At 43.1% G+C, this 16,064-nt stretch overlaps 1 protein-coding gene and 1 long non-coding RNA gene across 7 annotated transcripts in view; one reads left to right on the forward strand and one right to left on the reverse strand.

Moving 5' to 3' along the window:
• The window catches only part of PAX2 (paired box 2), an 88,659-nt gene extending 73,940 nt beyond the window's left edge, over nt 1–14,719 (forward strand). For 2 of the 6 annotated variants that reach the window (XM_075505006.1, XM_075505004.1), the window contains exons 8-10: nt 3,300–3,401; nt 9,419–9,505; nt 10,820–14,719. In XM_075505006.1, the coding sequence (XP_075361121.1) occupies nt 3,300–3,401; nt 9,419–9,505; nt 10,820–10,896 (266 nt within the window). In that variant the 3' untranslated portion in view covers nt 10,897–14,719. Of the gene's footprint in view, nt 1–3,299; nt 3,424–7,154; nt 7,179–9,383; nt 9,506–10,819 lie in introns of all 6 variants that reach the window. The other 4 variants (XM_075505002.1, XM_075505001.1, XM_075505003.1 and 1 more) reach the window with 3 other exon arrangements.
• LOC142411305 (uncharacterized) overlaps nt 1–16,064 on the reverse strand; it is a 192,246-nt gene that overhangs the window by 63,989 nt on the left and 112,193 nt on the right. The window lies entirely within an intron of this gene.

Here is a 16,064-nt window from a genome sequence, read left to right on the forward strand (position 1 = left end):
GTCATTCAGCATGGGTTGTACAACCTACTAAGTTCGATAAATACATAGGCAGTTGGTGAGCACTACCATAGCTATGTTGTGAGCAATATTTGAGTCACCTGGTTTGGGAGTGTCAATGCGAGCGCGTGCCTTCACACAGCAGACCAAGTAGTTAAGGAACAGGGCATCATGTCTGAATGTCAAGACCAGGAAGGGTGGGTAAGAGACTATAATGTCTTACAGCCAAAGGAGTACAGACCTGAGGTAGGTGGCCTTTAAGGGAAGGACAGAAGTGATGAAATAGGTTGCAGAAGATGACAGCTCTTAGGAGTAGCAGACTGGAGGGGAGGAAGGGGAAATTTCAGGTACGTACTAGGGGAGACTGCTGTGCAAGGTGACTGAAGCAACATTGCTGCAGAAGCTCAGGGGTGGCTTGGATGAAATAGTGGGAATCATTTTAAGTGACCACTGAGGCTGTCATCACTCCACTGTCAAATAATGTAATGTGGGCTTTTTCAGAACAGACAAAGTCTTAGTGCAGACCACAGTTCCTAATGCTCAAGAAACACATCTTACCTCTGCCTCCTTCATGTTCCTGCATTATTTTTCTCTTTTGGCCTAACATCCTCCCTTTGTCTTGTCAGGTGAGATTCGCATTTCGAAACCTCCCTGTAGGAAAGCAGCAAGTAACAGCAGAGAAGACTTTTGTATTCATAACACTGTTTTGATCCAATCTTACTGCAGCCAATAAAAGCCTCTGAGCTCTGGGCCCTTCCTAAGCCAAGGAGTCTCCCGACACTCTCTCCAACAATATAGTTCTCTGGGGATGCAGTCAGATATGACCACCTGCTAGCCTAGAAGGCACTGTGTTTCAGGAGAGGCACCTGCCTTAGGACCCTTATGGAGAATTAGACCTGGGAAAAAGTGCTCAAAAGCTCAATGTCACAGTGATGAAGGTGCTGTGCCTCACTCAGAAGGCTCTTGGAGAAGGGAGAATGGCTGGAGTTGAAAGCATGTTATGAGCAGGATAGGTGCTAGCTTTGCCATAGCCCTGGAGTACAAGAATTTAATAATCCTGTCTACCTGTTGGTGATGAGAGGAGGTAATGGAAGGGGCCTGCTTGTATGTAACAGCATTTTAAGAGTCTCTCTGTAGGACTCTTATTTGTGTACTTGTTTGTTACCTTCTTGTTCAAGATTGGGATTTTGACAGATGATCCCTTCCCAACGAATTTTCCACACTGAGTTTTGAACATCAGCCTCTGTGCACTCATGTCTGAATAAAAACACAGGGGCGTATGTGCACAGATCGAGTAGCAGAGTGAGTGTGTATGCGTTCCCACTTGAATGGAAGTGTCAAAATGAATTAATTTTGCCTGCTGCTACATAATGTTCTCTCTAACTTTTCAGTGACACTGTTTTCTCACTCATCACCTGTTGTTATTTCTCAGGCTAGTCAATATATGAAACCAAAAGGACATGAATTTTAAGTATAAAACTTTCTTACCTTAAAAGAATGTGAGGAAAAAAAAAGAACTACATCTAGTAGATGTTAATCATACAGCTTAACACACAGCTACAAATCACTAAAGGAATGATGGTGGTAAAAGAGTAGAAGAGCGTAGAATATAAATCCCTGGGGCATTTTATATTTATTTTTATCAATATTGGGGAGTGGCAGGAAAATGGCTCAGCTGTTGTCTGGTAGTTCTGTGCCATTATCTAAGAGGAGGTGAGCTAGGAACATCAGCCACTGATCAGGAACCTCTTCAGGGAGAAAGAATGAACTTGCATTTCTTTTTTCTTGAGCAAATCACCTCAGTAATCTTTAGTCAAGACCTATGAAAGCAATGACACTGGTTTAGCCTACGTCATCCCACAGAAACTTCCTCCCTTCAGGTTAATGCTCCATGTTGATTAGTTTTTGCTTTGCTGTGTAATTGTTACTTATTTCTGATTCCCCAGCCAAGGTTCATGCTTGTTCCAGGGCCTGCTTTATCAGTTATCATTCTGCCACTAGTAGAGCTAAACAACTCATTCTTCTTTCAGTGGTACATCCCAGCACAGTTCCAGTGACTCCAGTCGTGTTAAGAGGCCATACTTAACCTGTCACTTCTAAAGGCGAATCAGGCTCCAGCCCTCCAGTTAGAACAGACAGGAGAGACAAAATTTAACAAAGGAACAACAAATGGCACAAACTTCTTGGGGAGCTACAGTTCACCTAGGGAACATGAAAGGCTTTGGATGCCTGGAACAGGCTGAGCTCTCAGTAGGCAGTGTTGGAGGTTGAGCTGTACATCTCCCAGCAGCTGTGGGGGAAAGATTATCTTAATTTATTTAGACTTTTTTTTCTTTTTTTTTTTTTTTTGTTTTGGCTTGAAACTCCCAGCAGCTTCTGAGATGATTTTAGTTCATTTAAATGCAATAAGCACTAACAGCAAAATGCCCTTCTGGCTGGCCCATTTTCAGGCTAACCAGTCCAAATGAGGAAATGCCTCTGGCATCAACCAAGAAGCCTCCAGCTGCACTTCCTAAGAGATGAAAAATAAACTACAATCATCCACCCAGTCCACACCCCTCTCTACTTCTTTGGTGGAGAAAAGATATCATGACTTTAAGTATTACTAACAAAAACTTGTACCTGTGATAAAAATGAAGTGGGACTGAAACTAATTTGCATGATCCTATTATTATATATATTACTCCAGCACCTGGAAGGAGTCCAACCAGTTTTGATCTTATGCTAAGTACTGTGCAAATGTACTGAAAGTGTGCCCTTGCACCAAAGAGTTTGCAGCAAAAAAGAAGCACAGAGAGGTGAAGTGACTTGGCTAAAATCATCAGCAGGTGAATGGTAGAGGTGGGAAGAGAGACAGGCACAGAAAACTCTTGGATCACTTTCCAATGCCTTGCACATTGATCATACTGTAAAGCAACATCACCACAGTTTTGGAACTGCCTCCACTGCATATAGACAGGACCTCAGCTACTCTGGCAATGAATATGCTGCCATTCTCCGTGCAGCTTAGGGCCATTTTGATTTAGTTAAAATAGATCCAAAATCTACAATGAAACAAAACAAATTATTTTGAGCCTCACAAAGCTAAGTTTTAACATCCATCCTTACAGTGTGAAATCAAAAGTGCCACAATCTTCCCCCAAAATTTTCAGTGGATGGACAGCACTTATGTAAGAGAAAGCTGCACAGCACTTGCCTATCAAGCTGCTAGTCATGTGATGGTGGGACAAAAAGTGATATCAAATCAATATTGAAAGATCTTATCCCTATTGATCACTTGTCCTGATTCTTTCCCTTTCCAGGTCGTGATATGGCAAGCACCACCTTGCCTGGCTACCCACCCCATGTTCCCCCAACTGGACAAGGCAGCTACCCAACCTCAACTCTTGCAGGAATGGTTCCTGGTAAGTCAGCCTCCAGACTTCAGTAATGGTGCACACGTATTTGAACGGTATACTAGCATTGCAAGAGCTTTCACAGTTGGCTTTGCTATTGCTTTGCTGATATTAGGGCCTATTCTTTACATAAAGAAATCATCAGGTGTCTATAACCAGTGTAGCTAACAACACTTTCTGTAACGTATCTCTTTCCCCCTAGTAACTGATTCACTGCTGCTATGGGCAACTAGATATCTATAACCTGTGGCAATTAATTGGTAATTAATTAACCTTAGTATTCATTAACTAATGTAATTATTTTCCAATGACCCGTGCAGATTATTATGTACTGCTCGTGGCTGAGGATATTCAGCTATCCACTAACAACTTACCTTCTATCTAAAGCCAGGGCATCAAACTGAAAATCATCAATAGTAATTTAATACCTGCAGTTTTTGGAGACCTACTGTCCTGTCCATAGCCTAAACTAGCTAAGAACTCAGCAATGATTAACAGCATTTCAGGAGAAACTAACTATTCACTCTCAACAACCAACTACTTGCCCACCTCCTGTTTGTACGATAGTTTCTTGGATTGGAGGCACTATATACCTAATCCTACATCCAAAGGCAAACTGTTTCTTGCTACCCAATGCCTTTGGAGAAATACCTTCTCTTGGCAAATGGATTCTCCCACTGTTTAGGGAGAACATTTCACCATTTACCCTAGGGCAACTGAAGAGTTTATTTCCCCAGGCTCTATTCCCCGCTACTCTGATGGCAGTTATCCCCAGCAGATAAATGAAGAGGCAGGGTTTTTGTTTCTCAGCCATGGTAGCTCAGAACTCAGAACTTCATCTACCACTGATTTCTGTTTACGTTACTGCCCTGGGTTGTGAGTCGTGACAGCTAATGAGCAGGTACACAGTCCATTCTGCAACCTCTGCCACTGGAGGGATGACTCCAGAACTGAAGCAGCAGAAGGCTGAGGACAGAAAGCTCTTAAATCACTACATTTGCCAGGGCTTATGAGTGAAAAGCCTAACTTAACCCTCATCCAAATCTTGGAACAGCTAGCTAAATGAACATACACTGCAGTGAGGACAGTGAAAATATCACTGATAGGAAATGTTTGCAGGTCAAAGTCTTAACATCTTTAAATGACAAATCACTGCTTACAAACCGTGAAGTACTGGCTAATACCTACAGTCACATTCCAGAGCTAACAAGCTACCTACCGCTTATGATCCTAAGGCACAACAAAATCTTGGGTTATGCTGTGAAGATGATGTGATTGACCTCCAGATCAGGAAAAGATAGTGGATTGGTCCCCTCCTCACCCCGACTTTAGTCCCTTGGTATAGTTGACCAGCTTGCTGAACTTTGGGGTGGTTCAGAGTTGGCAAATTTTAGGGCATCTCCTTCTACACTAAGTTTTTCAGGGAGATGGTTTGTCTCCAGAATCAGAGAAGCACTAAGACAATATAAATCAACTAAAAACCCCCACACAGTAACAGTAGGTAGACTCAGTTGTCAACACTTAAGTCAGTTATAGGTCAAAACTTACAGAAGGTCATGGCATATAGAAATTATTAATAACACCAAAATAGCTGGCTCTTTGAATAGGTACTTCTAAAAAACGGGCTCTTCTCAACTTCTAACTGTTCTCAACTTCTCAACTGTTCAGTGACTGCTATGTAAGTTTAACATCCTCATCACAAGGATGATACTGACATCTAAACCGGGACAAAAATTTCAAGACCACTAATCACAGGGGTCACTCATCCAAGAATAAGTTATTTCAGCTCCTTGATGTGGAGGCTACTTATCCATAAGACAGCAGTGTCCCCAAAAACACACAAATGCCCCCCAAAAGAAAAGGAACAGGATGATAAAGAAAAAAGTTGAGTTATACTTCAAAGAAAAAAAGATTATTCAAGTCAAATGGATATCTTTCTATTAAATCTGATGTCAACATTCAATTAGAGGAAGCTTTTTGGTGGCCTGCTTGGGCATCCTGCAGCAGTTACTGCATCTTTCCACAGAGCATCAAGTTCTGGCTGTTTCAGTCATACCCCACTGGTCAGACCCAGCCTGGCAGCCCTTCTACTCCTGTCTTCTAATGTGACTGAAGCCAACAAGCTGGAGATAAAGAGGCTTCCTGGGAAGGAACATAAGACTTGACTTTAATGGGTCACGCTGCAGATCTCTGCAGCCACTACTCTCTGTCAGGGGCCAAAAGTGAATGCCTGGGGAAGGGTATAAGAGTAGAGCAAGCACGTATCGGTACTTTCTCAGAAGATCTCCCAGCCTCCAACAAGTTGCAGCTCAGAGACTTCCTAAGCCAGACTTAGTATCTTTCTATTTAATATTAAACACGCTTGATAGGTTTCCCCTCCAAAAACTTAAACAGTGTCTCTTGAACCCCTTTAACATCTTTAGCAACCTATGGCAAGAAGTTCTGTAGCTTAACTACATATTGTGTGGAAACTACCTCCCTTATTTGTTCTGAACCTGCCACCTGCTAGGCTTACTTCATGCCTCATGGTTTTTGTATTAGAAGACTAAACGTGCCAAGATTTAAATACAGATACCAAGAAATACCGTTAGTAAAGGTTCCCAGAGCACAGATTGCACAGAATATAGGCCTCATGAGATCGATCCTCTGTGCTTGCTTGCAACCTCTGTTAAGAGTCCAGGTTAAACAGAGAAAACAAATATGATGTTGCCAATGGTTTGTTACGTGCCCCCAGGCCAAGAAAGATCAGGGGCCAGTGCTTTAACTACATTGGAAACAAGAAGCCAGCAAGATGACCACTCAGGGAGTATCTTTAAGAAACATACTGACACACAAACAAGCCTTATTGCCCAGATGTGAGTGAATATGAGAAAGAGGCTCTGTCTTCTCTAAATAAAGGTGCAGAGCTAAAAATAGAACTGGTCAGAAAGCAGAATTTCCAACCCATGCAAAACTCTGATTTTTTGACATTTGTTTTCATCTTGCATTGAGATGAGGAGTCAGAATCTTGAAATAGTTCAATTTGCAAACATCAGGATGAAACATTTCAATAACGTCAACATGTTCTAGACGTCAAGACTTATTAAAATAATAAAAGAGTTGAAAGGAAATTAAATGAGATGAGAAAGGCAAAATGAAACAAAACAAGGAATTTGAAACATAATACTTTGTTTCAATTTGCAATCATTTCAGAACTTTTCTTTCCAAAACTCCATTGAAGCTGACAAGCTCATGCAAAACATTTCCATTTCGATGAGGCAGCATTTTCCAGTGGAAAACTGTTTCTGAGAAGATTGTTTGACCAGTGCTAACTAAAGCTGCTCTGTTCTATCCGTGACAACCTTTCACTAGGCTTCTACTTGTATAGTCTAGAGAAGAGCTTGTCTCCAGTAGCAGTACATCCATGCAACATGGTCAGTCATGCATGCAAATATCTCTGAGGTTTATGCGGATGATGTGGTAAGATACATACGCTGCATTTGCCCTTGCCTGTAACTTCAGGTCCCAGGCTGTAGACGTGGATGAAAGTCAGTGGTTTCTGAGCAGACACTTGAAAAAGCAGGGGTTAGTCGCTCAAAGAAGGATGAATCAGGTATTGTGCTACACTTAACCTGTGTGTCTGAGAGATGTTTCCTGCACAGGTAACAGAGCACCTTTGATCCCTGCCTCAATTCTTGCTCTTTCCCAGAAAAGCCATCAAGTTTCTGCAAACTGTTTTGGTGAAGTGAGCATCCGCTGAAGGGAACTGCAGTTTACACAGAGCAGCGTAGAGCCTGCAGAGGGCTGGTGATGGCAGCGGCAGGGAGTCGTTAAACAGAATCCAATGTTGATGAGGAAATTACACTTGTTTCATTAGTGATCGGGGAAGGCGATAGCTCAGTTCCTCTTGGTCACAGTTGAGCTCAAAAGCTCATTATCCTGCTGCATGCATGCTTTCACTCCTCGTCAATAAACACTGTTTCCAGTGGCTGCCCTCCCTCCTCCCCAGCTCTCCATAGCTGGGGCTCTTTCTCCTCTACTTAACCCGTGCTTTAGGAACACTATAAACAGTTTAGGGTGACAACTCAGAAGAGGGTGAGAGAGAAGCTTTGAAATATCAGAACAACTTCTCTCCGTGCAGAGAAGTGATGTTTAGATGAGGCATATCAAAGCAGAAATTCGCATCTGGATAGGTTTTTTCCTTCTTTGGGGAGCAAACTCATTCCAGTATCTCCCACAGATAAGTCACTTCAGTAGAGATAAATCTGGACTATGCATTTCCTTTTGCCTTTGTATCCTATCCCACAGCACCTTGGTCACCTTAGCAGGTTTCACCTATTCCTTCCCAGCTAGCTGTCAGGCTTTTCAGTGCAGAATGTTTCTAGGTATGGAAACATGCTGAGTTATTATCATTAAAACAGTATTTAGCAAGGTCTGTCACACAAAATGAGGTTTTATGCTGAAAATAAAAACTACTGTCACTAGAATACCTTTGGATGGTGATTGTTTTTGATACATACACATTTTCGTACTCACTACTTTGGTTATTGCCCTAAGTGTCTTTAAAAAACCTGGCTGGACAGATTCTCCTCAAGTTTAAACCAGTGCAAATCCCCTGACTTCAACAGACTTCATTTCCACCATCTGAGAATCTGTGGTTTTAGCTTTAACTCTGCAGTGAGGGGAGATTTGCAGAGATTACAGTATAAATAGTTGACGTTTCTTTGGTAATTGTATCACAGGGATCCAGCGCGTCTTGCGTTGCCTTCTTTCGCTATTCCATGATACCTAGCAGGAACCCCAGGTGCTTTCCAAACACTTCTGCTGTGACAGCTCCACCCCCGCCTCAGGGCAGACCAGAAGCTAATAGTCACGCTGTTCTTTCACTGTCTTTTAAGCGCATAATGCCTTTCAGATGGCACTAATTGTCCCCAGCCTGTTGGTACTACATTAAATTGAGGTTATGATCAGATAATGGCATGTTTTTACTTAACAGAATCATATATTTTTAAGTTTGGGGAGATTTATTTATTTTGAATGCAGCACCATACCTCCTCAGTTACCGAATATAATTCCCTTAGCCCTGCACAGCCTTCTATAAAACAAGGAGACCCAGCTCCTTATGCACAAAAACCCAATATTTAAGACTCTACAACATTCAAATCTTGGGTCACAGTCTTATTAGATCACAAAGCTCACAAGTATTTTGGTTTGGGCCCATTTTACTGAATGTGAAAAAGGGAGCTGTAGTCCAGCTTGTCTTTCAGATTCAGAATAGCACCTAAGGCACTAATCATTAGAAAATTATTTTCTGGAACTGGAATTCAGCAAGTTTTCTCTGTAACTCACTAACTAAGCAGAAAGGTGTGGTTCATCATATATGAATCACTTTTCTGACTAACACCATCATATAGAGTAAGAAAGAAAGAGTGATTCATATGTTTTCCATTTTGTTTTATATTTAAGCCCACCGTACTCTCAGCATATTTCCAATAACGAATGATACTCTTCTCCACAAATACGTCATCACCCTCAGCACCTTAAGAACAAAACTTAGCAATACATATTGCCATCAGCAGCACTGCTGCTTCCAATGAGTTTTGTGAGCTTGTCCCATCAAGCTCCCATGCCTGCTGTCTTGACACGACTGGAGAACCTTAGATTTTATTTAAAAGAAAGCTGATAGTTAATTGCAAAAAAAGCTTGCATATGCAATCCTACTGCAACCTGAGAATGAGAAGTCAGAAGACAATGAAAAATAAACCAGTTTCTTTATTTATTTATATTATTGAATTTCATTATTTTAAACTAATTTCTTGATTCTGAAGAGGTCAATCTTACAATTTTTTATGTATCGGTAAGCAACATTGCACTGAACAAACACTACAGTGCCCTGAAGGGCACAGTCCCAGCTGGGCAAGGAAGCTACCTACATATACTAGTTTTCCTGCTGGCATACGGATTCAGCACGAACACTGGCTTGATGGAATAGCAGACATAAATCTTCATTCTTAACTGTATTTCACACGTTCCTTGCTTTCTTGCAGGGAGCGAGTTCTCAGGGAACCCCTACAGCCACCCTCAGTACACAACCTACAACGAGGCCTGGCGGTTCAGCAACCCTGCATTACTAAGTGAGTACCTCTTTCCCACAGCACACCCCCAGCCTCGCGCTCCTTCTGTTTGTCTCTTTGTTTTCTTTTCTTTGGTTTTTTTTTGTTTCTGAAGAGGGCTTTCAAGTATTTGGCCAGGTGAGAGGCCTTTTTTCTCACTCTCCAGTCCAGTGTCTAGGTGGGTATATACCTCACATGTGTTTTGTATCTGTTCTGAAGCCGATTCCTCTTGTGTGAGATGGTTCAGGATTCCAGTTCAGCTTTGTCTTCTCCATGGCCTGCATCCACAGTTTATTCCAGATGAGATGAGAAGTTAAATTCAGGTTCTGCTACTCTCTCAGGCTGCAATCAGAATCCATTCAAGGTCTGATTAAAAATCCAGATGAGGTTTCACTCCTCTCCGAAGCTAAACCCACAGTCAGTTCCTGGGGATCTGGAAGTCTAATTCAAGTTCTTCTTACCAGACCAGTCGGCACAGTATCCAGAGTGGGAGACAGGCTGCATCACTAGGTTTATAATAGCCAGTAGAGTTTTCTTGCAGGGATATATCCATTTCCAGGGACTTTAATATGCCCAGAAATAGTCAGGTTTTTTTCAGAGGGGAAAAATCCTCCCATAAGACCATATCTTCTAACACAACATTTCTTTGCAAGGGAATAGGAAGAGATTTATTATATGTAAAATAAATCAGCTGTGATTATTACCTATGTATTTACTGAGGTTTAACAACTGGATAATAGATGCACATTTTATTCCAGTGTTGTTAAACCTCAGTAAATGTGATCTTAATAATCAATCACTATTTAACACACATTCAATAACCATCTAGAGAGCTTTCATGCCAAATGTGACCAAAATCCCAAGCAATAAAACATTGTAATTTTGTTTCATTTCTCCCCTCCTGGTTTTAAAAGTGACCTGCTATACTTTGTCAGGTATGCTCAGAGCATCTGGCCCTAACACTTTCCTTGTGGCTGCAGAGCAGGTGTGCCGTATTTGTGCTGCACTGCTCACGGCTTCCCTCTCGGTGGCTTACTGATGGTCGGAAGGAGCAAAGGGATCTCCTTCCCGTAGAGGGGCTTCAGAGCCAGAGGCCACAGTAGTATCCATCCACTGAAGCGTGGCTCTTGGCTGGCTTCTGCTAATGGTCCTTCCCTGATCCCATCAAGAGCGAGTCCCCAAGCTGTTCTTTTGGTTACTTTTCCTTCTTCCTTTCCTTTTCTTTTCAGTTCTCCTTTGTTTCTTTTCTTCGTTTGATTGTTTTATTTTTATTTTTTTTTTTTTTTACTGTTTGTCCTTTCAACCAGTCCATTCTTCTCCTGTGTTAACTTTCAGGTTCCCCTTATTATTATAGTGCCACATCCCGGGGCTCCGCACCTCCCACTGCTGCCGCTGCCTATGACCGCCACTAGTTACCATGGAAACCACATGAAACTGCAGGGCGACAGCTTAGGCCTCCACATTGTACCTGTCTGATCACCTCCCTCCATCCCTGGGAAGGGTGAAGAGACCTTCTCCATTCCTCCCCACAGTCCAGTTCCTTCCTCTTCGCCACGAAGGCGCCGGACCAAGCGCTCACCACACGAGACTGAGACCCCCGCCCTCCTCCCTGCCCTCCACCCCGACCGCTCCCCCACGCGGGAAGAGCCTGCGGCCAAGCGGCTTCTCCTGCGGGAGCCCTCCACCGCGCCTGGGCAAAGCTCAGCCACGCGAAGTCCCCTTGGCTTCCAGGACTTGAGGGGGACTGGGAAGCAATGCAGCTGGCAACCATTGCCTTACAGGACCCCCTTCTTCTGGGAGCGGTGAGGGCCGGGGGAAGCAGGGGAGAACGCCACTCATGAAACACTGTTCCCCAAAGATACGCTCTTCTGTGGTGGACCCTTCAACATGTGTAACCTGTGATGCTCACCCTGTTTCCCAGGACAGAGGGAACAGTCTGGCTAGAGCAGAGATGGCAGTACAGAGACCTGGCCCATCTGGCAATGAAGACAAGGACCAAGTAACTATCTGCACCCCACGAGGGGTTCTCTGTGCACCTCATCCCCACTCTCCAGCGTGGCTTCCCCCATAGTTGGCTGCACCTCACGCGTGGTGACTTTGCAGGCCAGAGTTGGGAGGAACCTCACACATACCCACAATTTCTGTGACACACAATCAGCTCAGACAGGAGGATGGAGCAACATTTACAAACCAACCGACGAAATGAAGAAATATATAAATAGATATATAAATATAACTGTGTTTTTATGCTTTGTCATGAAGGTCTGTAAAAAGGAAAAAAAAAAAAGAACAAATCCCCAATTTTCTAAAAAACCCAAGCAAACAAAAACAACAAAAAAACCAAAATAATAATTAAAAAACCCTACAAAAATAAAACTCCAAGTCCCATCCCTCCCCGCCACCTGAATGGCAGACGAGTTCCTCTGACGTTTGATGCTCCTCTTTCACTCTAGGGTTTCGTTTCCTTTCTGTTTTGCACTACAATGGGATGGTGGTATTGGAGAGGATTGGATGCCAGCTCCACCCCCGTCTCCTCCTCCCCCTTTCCCAAATCCTGTCTCTGGGGAGCAGTGTGGACAAGTCACATCTGACAAAGTTACCAAACACATCAGTCGACAAAAAAGCACTCTGAGTCAACAAACGTTTTCCATGTCACTGGTTGGCAAACAAAGAAAACAAGCCCAGCTGCGCTCTAACTGCGCTGTGTGGTGGAAAGTGTGGGGCTTCATGTGGGCCCATCTGATTGCCCTCTGGACAGCTGAGACTGAGATGGACAAATTCAGGATTGGTTGGGATTATTGCTTGGTTCCCTAGCCCTTAGCCGCCGCTCCTTATACCTTAACCCCTGTACCCGTGACGACTTCAGTTCACCCACATCCCAACTTTTGCAATTTTAGATATGCCCAACACCCATTCTCCAGATCCCCACGGTGGCGGTGACAACAGCCTCGTTATCTGTGCCCAACACCTAATTTCCTAACCACTATAGCCTTGCTATATGGGCCCCCTTCGATTCCCAGCCCATCTGCTCATACACCTAATTTATAGGCCTCCATTCAAATCCATATGCCTGCATCCTACCAGCCAGTCCCAACATACAGCCCCACCTTTTCATCTCTTCAATCCTATATTGTGCACCCTAATATTTACCCCTTATCCCAAATGCTCACCTGATGATTCTCTAGGGATTCTCTGCTCTTTTTGGTTCCCAAGTGACTGGCAAACACTGTTCTGCAAAAGGCTATCAATAGAAATGCTTATTACTCCTGTATCGTCAGCAAACTCATAAACTGTTCCTTGCACTGACACTTCCTAAAAAATACTCAAAGAAAACATGAAGGCAGCTATAGCCTGTCCCCAGGGCATCAAGTCTGCCAAAGTAGATCCTTGTTGTTTTAGAGAGGTTTCAGATAAAACTCGTGGGCTACTGTCCATGGACAAAGACAGGATTGAGAATCAAACCCCCGAAGGGCATAGAAGTGAACAGCGGAGCAATCTGTACAGCCAACATTATGTATAAAATCCAAAGTTCCCAGCCTCAGAGGAGATGTGGTTGTGGACTCGGTATTCTGTCTCCAAGTTTAACTGTATGTATGAAATCCATCATCAGTAAACAGCTGTGTTGATCCCAAAGGCCCCTTTCACCTAACACTTTTAGCCCTTGCATGGCTCTAGCTGATTATAGGTCTGTGTCTTCTTTAACGGGATGCCCAAATGATAAGGGTATTTGGGGGGGGACGTTTACATAGAAGATATAGAGCTAAAATCTGTTCCTGTACAGAATAAAATCAAAGAGGTTACTCCTGATCTATTAAAAGTGTTACTCTGCACGTCTTACCTCTGAGTAACCTGCTGCAAATAGCAGAGTTGTTACACTGTCACCGAGACCAGAATTTGGCCCATTATCTCATCTTATTCTATATAAGAAGAAAACTCTGAGTAATTTCTAAAAATTTACTTTCGCCATTCCTTCTGTTTTCCTCCACAGACACCAGATAGATGCTGGACCCTGTTAGTAAAGTCTCCCTTTTAGTCTCTCAGTACAGCCTTTGCTCTACTTGTGCACCACCCAGTTTCACTCGGCAGGTGGTCGGGGCAGAGGCAGTAAGTCCCAGGACCAGCAAGGAGAACCTCCTGAGGAGGCTAGAGAAAAGGAGACTGTCACGCCTCACACTTGGCAACCTGCAGCCCAGGGGCCACTTCGAGAGAAGCTAGCAGCTCAGAAATGTTTATTTTTATAATGGTGTTTCACTAAACTTGAGACACGAGCTAGAGTATGAAAGCAGGATTTGGTTGGCTTACTCATGGCTGGCTTGATTTGACCCTCGGAGGGCCAAATCCATTGTTGGTGTAACTCCACTGATAAAAGAGGATTTCCACCAGGCATTGGATTGGTCTGGAAAGTTCATACGTATGGCATGTAGTTTGACCAGGAAAATTAAAAGGAAAGCAGAATTATGCAAAGGACTGGGCAGTCTAATCCTCTTCCACCACCATCTGTAGACCCCCATGCGAATGTACTGAATTACATTTGCCAAAGAGTTTCTTGTGTTGGTTGTTTTGATTTACAGTCGGTGGATGCATTGTAAAGCAGTATTATAGCTAAAGTCTAGTAGCTGACATGGGGATTTATGTGGTGATATTATGCAGAAGAAAACCATCAATATTCATATAGATTCCATTAGACTGGACTATGCAGGAAACGCAAAAATTCTACCAATTATTTAATATTATGTTATTTGCAAAAACAATTGCTGCTTTGTAGGAAGATAATGTGTGTAATGTGAAGGCAATTCCTCTTGTATATAAGTTCATCTCCATCTTCATCATGGTAGTTATTAAAACAGCCTCGTCTCATCCTGTAGATAAGGAACACGCTGTCTGTACTGTGCAAGTCTCGTTGTGCTCACTGAAAACAAAACAATGTGTTCAATAAAGCACAGCACAAATCCAGAACCTGAGGGAACAGCCAAACCTTGGAAGGACCCCTTCCCCAACAGGCCAACAGTTGCTTTGTTATAGGTGGATTTTTTTTTCATCTTTCTTTAAAAAGTTCTACAGGAAAAAATGAAAGAGCATTGGAGGAAGAAATCACTATGCAAAATCCAGTGAAGTCTGTGACTCACATCTCTCTCCTCCATTCTGCTGTCTCTTCCCTTTCTCCCATTTCTTTCTCACACCCTCCTTCCATTCCATTTCTATCTCTATTATTCTTCATTCCCAATGCACTTTTCTATCCAGAGAGGGAACAGCATTACTGATCTGGGAACTCAAACTCCCCAATTCTCCTCGTGGCTCTAGAGAACCTTTGTCAAGTCCAATTTCCCCCCTATGCCTCAATTCCAATCTTCTGTAAAATGGGGATAACAATAGTTCCTAGTTCACAGGGGGATTGTGCAGCTGAATTAATTGGCACCGGCTCAGTGCTTTGAGATCCTGGAAAGAAAATTCTATCAAAGTGCTAAGTATTATTCTGAATAATAATGAATGTTTCCGTTACATTTATCTCTTTTCCTTTTTCTCACAAATCATTCTTCGTTTCTTTATTCTTCTTCTTTAGCTCTCCCTTCACTTCTTCTCCTATCATTCTTAGCTCTGCTGCTACTTTTGGTTTATCTAACGGACCAAGAAGAAATGTTGTGTGACTGGATCTCCTTCTGTCACCATTTTTTTGCGGGGGAGGAATCTTGTGAGTTCTCAAATGCCATGCTTTGCTGGAAGCAACAGAGGCCATGGCATTTAAAACTGGGCAGCACTTTCAAGTCCTGTTCTCTGAAGCTCCCATGTCCTTTTGGCCCAGTGGGATGTGGGGCAAGAAGGAGGGAGGTTTGCACAGGGCAGATGCATTAAAGCTGACACCCTTGTGACCTGTAAATCTGTTGGGGAGGGTTGGTGGCAATGGGCCCTACTGTGGAAACAGGGCGAAATCTGCATGCTTTCTGACCCATCAGTAGCGATGACTCAAATTCAGAGTAAGACTTAGAATTAATCACAACATGAATGTGAGGATGTTAAACAAACAACAAAAGGAAAACAAAAAACCCTGCACCTCTTTCTCCTCTTGAGTATATAATTATATACACACATAAACATTTTCCTAAAGGGATTTTTGGTTTGCTGAACTGTTGGAAAAACCCCACCCTTTTGTCCTTAAGGAAAAGCACCCCTCTGGGAAAAGAAATAAGAATCGTAGCTGCCCCCTTTGGCACTGACAGAATGAGGGCTTCTGAGGGACCCCACAAATACCACAGTGTGCTCCTTGGCTGGGCCCAGGACGGTGGCAAACTTGCAAAGCAGGAGGAGGGACCAAACAATGACAATTACAGAACTGACGACAAATCCAACTGTAAGCAGCTCTGCTGATGCTCTCCAGGCTAAGCTAGATGTGAGAGCGTGGAGGGGAGGGGGCCAGTGCCAGGTGCAGGGTCATATCCATTCTAGGCTGCTGCAGCCACTCTTGGCTTTTCCTCATCGCTTCAGTTCTGTTTGACTCTTTTCTTTTCTCTTTTTGTGCACATGAGAAATAAAAACAATTTTTTTTTTGTATGTCATTTTTGTGGCTTCTGGCTTGTTTCTCTTT

The sequence above is a fragment of the Mycteria americana genome, chromosome 6, assembly GCF_035582795.1.
Source record: "Mycteria americana isolate JAX WOST 10 ecotype Jacksonville Zoo and Gardens chromosome 6, USCA_MyAme_1.0, whole genome shotgun sequence".
NCBI lineage: Eukaryota > Metazoa > Chordata > Aves > Ciconiiformes > Ciconiidae > Mycteria > Mycteria americana.